Source organism: Chironomus tepperi, unplaced genomic scaffold (assembly GCF_022539635.2).
Source record: "Chironomus tepperi strain 1889 unplaced genomic scaffold, CSIRO-AGI_Ctep_v1 contig_376, whole genome shotgun sequence".
Classification (NCBI taxonomy): domain Eukaryota; kingdom Metazoa; phylum Arthropoda; class Insecta; order Diptera; family Chironomidae; genus Chironomus; species Chironomus tepperi.
The window spans coordinates 2971542-2977017 of NW_027226498.1; the positions used below are offsets into that span (position 1 = coordinate 2971542).

Below are 5476 nucleotides of genomic sequence, written 5' to 3' on the forward strand. Positions count from 1 at the left end.
ACATTTTATTTCTTTCATTTCAACCCACATTCTGTTGAGCAGGTTGTGATGATGAAATTTAAAACTTTCCATAACAAGAAAAAATCTTATTTGTCCTTCAAATGAAGACCATTGGAAGCAGAATAACTTTTATTAATAAATTGCATCCATTTACGCAAAATAAATTTATCCAATTTCATCACATCCCAAATTTGATCCCCAAAAATAAATTACATAAGGGTCGTTTGTAAATTGCGTCTATCAAAAATTGAGTTTTTTTCCTCATTTTGTCATAAAACTTTCATGAACTGAATGTACTAACTTTCCACAAAATTTTCCAAGATAAATAACAAAAGAGCTCAAAGGAAATTGAAAATTTTCAGAATGAATGTAAGCTTTGAAGTGAGGACCACTTGTAAAACTTAAAGCAATTTCCACTCTGTTTAAAATAAGGGAAAAAATCTTTTATTCAAGTGTCATTCACTAAATTTGTTGCCATACTTGAGCACTTGTAAGAGGATCTTTCATTGAACATAAAAAGGAGTAGAAAAAATATCACTTTAGTACTGCTGTTGCTTTTAGTATCCAAACTTTCTGTCTTTCATCCTTTTTTGATGACATTTTTCAATTTAAATTTTTATTTTCACACAAAGTTAAAGGAAGTACAACAAAAAAAATGTTGTAAAGTCAATGGATGAAGAAAAATTCAATTTAAGATTTTACAAAACTTGAGATCCATTGACGGTGTTTGTTAATATCATTTTCAGGATTTGGTTTTATACTTTTGAATGCTTCTTTCAAGTGATGACATTCAACGTCCATCTCATTGTGTGTCGTAAAAATCTCATTGTGAATTTTCTTTCTTATTATCATCATATTTGCTTCTTTTATCGCCACTCGAATGTCATCACCAGTAAAATTTTCACTCAATAATGCAAGATCCTCTAAATCATCATCACGCCATTCTCGAGTACTTGGAAGAAATTGTTTGATGAGATTTTGACGTTCTTGTATTGTTGGTACATCTATGTGAATTTTCCTTTCAAACCGTCGGAGGAATGCTGTGTCTATATCCCTGTAATAATGAGGATATGGATTTGTGAATAATATTTCAAATTTTATTAAATTCTATTCAGAAATTAAACTATATGACTTTAATTTCCTTATATGGCAGTGGTAAGCAACCTTTTATTTTGCTTCACTTCAATTGTGCATAGGTTGCCCACCACTGCCATATGGTACACACTTACATCATTTCTGACAAAGAACATTCAACTTTCCTTGAGAAATAATTTTCACAGAAGTAAACTTACCATGGCAAGTTAGTCGAACCAAGCACAAAGACTTTTCCATTTTCATCGCTCTCAAGACCATCCAGTAACGACAGAAATTCATTTTTCAAGCGCTTCGTAGCTTCATGTTCCGTTCCTAAATTTCGTTTTGATGTCAAACTATCCAATTCATCGATGAAGATTATAGATGGTTCGTGATATTTTGCTAGCTCAAATAGCACTCGAATGAGCTTTTCTGATTCACCGCGCCATTTTGAAATCAATGTACTGGCAGAGATGTTGAAAAATGTAAAAATTTCGTGTGTTTCGGTGCACAATGCTTTTGCCAACATTGTCTTTCCACAGCCAGATACGCCATGCATGAGAACAGCTATGTATGTAAGAATGCATAAAAGTATGAATAAATGATAAAAAGTAATAGTTTTCGAATTGAATAGACGGAAGTTTGTAAGACGCAAATTTTGAATTTAATGAAATATATTGTAACTAGGTACATTGCAGGTTACATCAGGTCTTATTACGTATTCGTGTCCTTGCAATGTACAGATCATGCATGTGGCTTGGACTCCACTGCGAACTGTAGGTCTAAATGGTGTGGTACAATAGAATATTAATAACAATGCCTTCACATCATCATGCTAGGCCTTCCTAGCAGCGATTGTGGAAATGCAAGCAGCAAAAGAGCTTGTTAATATTTTGATAGAACTTATGTGTTCAAACTTAACAAAAACAGACAAGACACAATAAATACACAACAGCACGTCTGCATATTGTGACAGTTCACAATGAGAAAATTTGCACAATTTGCCAAGCACACGAACAGACAAACAAAAAAAATAATGCTATAAATTTCCTATTTTTATTCCATTCAATGTCATCAATACTAACCTTTCCAAGCCTGTAGTCGATTAAAGAGCTGCGGATATTTCATCGGAAATATTACGCTCTCTCGTAAAACCATTTTAGCATCATCTAAGCCGACAATATCATCCCATTTTACACATAAATTCTTCCTAATCACATCCCTTATGATGACTTCACTTATATCCTTCCAATCGTGTGGATGCGAATTGTAGAAATCGTGCATTGATTTCCTAAAAATCCCTGTTGATATTATGGAAATCTTTTCATTCGATTCATAAATGGATGTTGGCGATAAGCTTGCAACTTGCAAACATTGACTCGTCTCTAAGTCACGAATAACTCGAAGTTCAGATTCGGGAAAAATTGTCGACATTGTTGTTGCTGCATGTGATGCTGTTTTTAAGCTTGTTCGCTTTTTTGCTAGAATTTGTCGAGCTGTTTGTGTATCTACTAGATTATGAGATGACGATGATGATGATATCTGAGTGTTTTTATGTCCATTGACTATTTGATGTTGTTGCTGTTCATTACGTTTGACAAATCTGGGTTTCTTGCCAAATTTGACGTGATAATAGCTGCAAAATTCCAAATAAATTGTTTCAAGATCAACATTATCGCAAATGGAAAATTCATTGGATAATTGTGACTCATCAATCAGTGCCGCATGAGTTTTATTCAGTCCAGCCTCTTTGAGATATTCAGCAATTAAATAAATTATGTTTCTAGAAAAGTCAGCACAAAATGTCAATGAAATTTATGTCCACAAACTTTATATCCCAATTTACCTTCGACGTTCATAAATGCTTCTTCGATCATGCTATGAAACATAAAAGTAAGGAAAATAAGTAGGTAAATAAATATTTATCAGACAAAATTTCATTACTTCCGCCATATCCGTAAATATTGTCAGGAAAAATTTACACTGACGTCTGGACAATAAAGATGGAAATTTATGAAAATTCTTCCAAATTAAATTGCAACTTAGGAACTTTTATTAGGAATTAAATTCACACAACACACGACACGAATGAGCTGTAATGTTTATTAATTTTTTTTTGCTATGTTTCTAAGGTTACGCTGATACTTTATTTATTTATTATTATCACTAGGCTTTTGATGGATTTTTTTGTAATATTGAAACTAAAAGTTTTTCTTTTTTGCTCCACTTTATTGCCATCAGGGGTGGATTTATGTATAAGTTTTAGATGGAACCATCATTTAAATTGTAGGGAATAGAACTACACATCGAACGACATCCTTTTGGTTGCACTGTGCATGCACCAGGTGCAAACGGAAAAAACACGTTTTCGAATATTCCACAAATTTTGGAAACAGAGCTGAATCTTCAGGAATCTGAAATAAATATCAAAAATGCGTTTTAGGCAATAAAATCCCGATTAAATTTCCTTTTTGTTTTTAACAATAATCTCTTAGAAACAAAATAAAAATCCTTTTCTTCAATTCGAATCCAATTTTGTTTCTTTCAATTTACAAATGATGATGATAACAATTTCAACAGAATAGAATGAAATTTAGAAGCGAGAATGTTTGTTTATTCATGGAAATAATTGTTTTTATCCTTTTAAAGAATTCTGATTCCTTTAGGAAGATTTATTATATATATTTTTTCAAATTGTGTCAGGGTAATGAGAATGAACAATAACAAATCATTCTCGCATCATACGTTTGAAAAGGACTAGAAAAGTGAGATTCAAACACTCAAAAAGGCAAGTGTTAGTGCCAAGACAATTTGAAAGTGATTGATATAATATTATTTTGGATTAAATTTGCTCTAAAAATTCCATTCAGGAATATTTCAGCACACATTTTTCAGAACAATAAAATGACGGGAACAATGACGGCAACATTGCATCCAAGTGGTTATTTATATGGTAAGTAACTTGAACCTTACCACTTTGACGTTACATGGCAGCCATCTCCATAGGAATCCAAATTGGCTGAGTCTTTTAATTTCTGCCCGTCATGTTTGACGGAATTTTACTTTAGTTATGCATAAAACTTTGAAATGTATTAAAAAATATCACTCAAAAATCGTTTTTAAATCAGAGTCAATGGCTGTTCTGTAAACTTTTTATATCAAATTATCCTCATCTGATCATAAAACAACCACAAAGTATTACCATCAGTAAAAGAAAGTTGTTACGTAAATTGACTCAAATAACATTTTTAAATCCTTTCATTTTGATTTAAACTTGATTGAAACTGTAAACTGCACAAACTTCTTTTTATATCTCAAACGAAAAAAGGGAAAAAAGACTCGTAAATATGAAAATCCTCAGAAAATCATTTACGTTCAGGATGTCCATGGTTAAAGTTTGTTCATGATTACATCTTTTTATATTCACACCACAACCGATGCGGTTAAGTTCTGGATGACAACAATAATGTTAAGTTATTTGTCAAATAAGAAAGGATAAAGTAAACTGCATCCGATTTCGGGTAATTGTGTGATTCTGTGTTCAGCATGTGCGAATATGTTAAATGTATTTAACCATCTTTTACTTTAGTTTTTCAAATGTCATTTGTCTTGCCAACAACTATAATGTGAGTCGGTAGTTTCTTTGCTTTCTTTTTTGAAGTTAGAAACTGAGTTGAGTTGTAAGCCATTATAAGCCAATATCAAAGCGCACTTTTGGTGAAGACTGTAAGGTGTATTTTGAAAATAATTTCATTTTCATCTGAATAACTTAAGTCGATTAACCGATCTAAAATTTGACAACAAGGCGGGATGACTATGTCATGGTGTCAAATTTAATGCAGTTTGCAGTCGGTTTCAGTCGAGGCTTACCAAAAAAGTATGCCCTGGAAAAAAGGTTGCCCACCACTGATCTACATAAATAAAATTTCCCAATCGTACACAAATTAATCATCAGATTTTTTTCTAATTCCATCTTTTGGATGGACATTGAACACAAATAAAAATGCTATAAATATTCAAGCTGAAAGTTTTTTTTCAATTTCACTTTTATTCATCCTTCTGATGTCATCGTCCAAAACTTACTTTATATATCTATCCATTGAGAAAGATTTTATCCTTTCCACATAGCTCACATTTCCAACTAGAGAAAAAATTTCTATGAAAACTTTTTTTCGGAAAATGCCGAAAAAAAAGGGAAAAGGAAGGCATAATAAAATCTATAGCATTTAAAGCCTGCAATAAATCAATGAGTTGCTATCAGTTCAACAGCTTTATATTGAGAAGGAATTAAAACGTTTCGTTATGTAGCTATGCTTTTTATACAATGTAATATATGTTTGGGATGAATGCTCACTTTATGGTTTCACATTCTGATTTTCCATTAAACAGTCATCCATATCCC

General features: G+C 32.0%; 1 protein-coding gene across 1 annotated transcript; it reads right to left on the reverse strand.

The window, feature by feature from the left end:
- Positions 1-690: 690 nt before the first annotated feature.
- LOC139095772 (katanin p60 ATPase-containing subunit A-like 2) lies at positions 691-3391 on the reverse strand. The gene is made up of 5 exons (XM_070647240.1): positions 3380-3391; positions 2921-2952; positions 2160-2857; positions 1293-1641; positions 691-1054 (listed from the first exon to the last, which is right to left on the reverse strand). Exons 1-5 carry the CDS (start codon positions 3389-3391, stop codon positions 691-693), a joined length of 1455 nt encoding a protein of 484 aa, XP_070503341.1.
- Positions 3392-5476: the final 2085 nt, after the last annotated feature.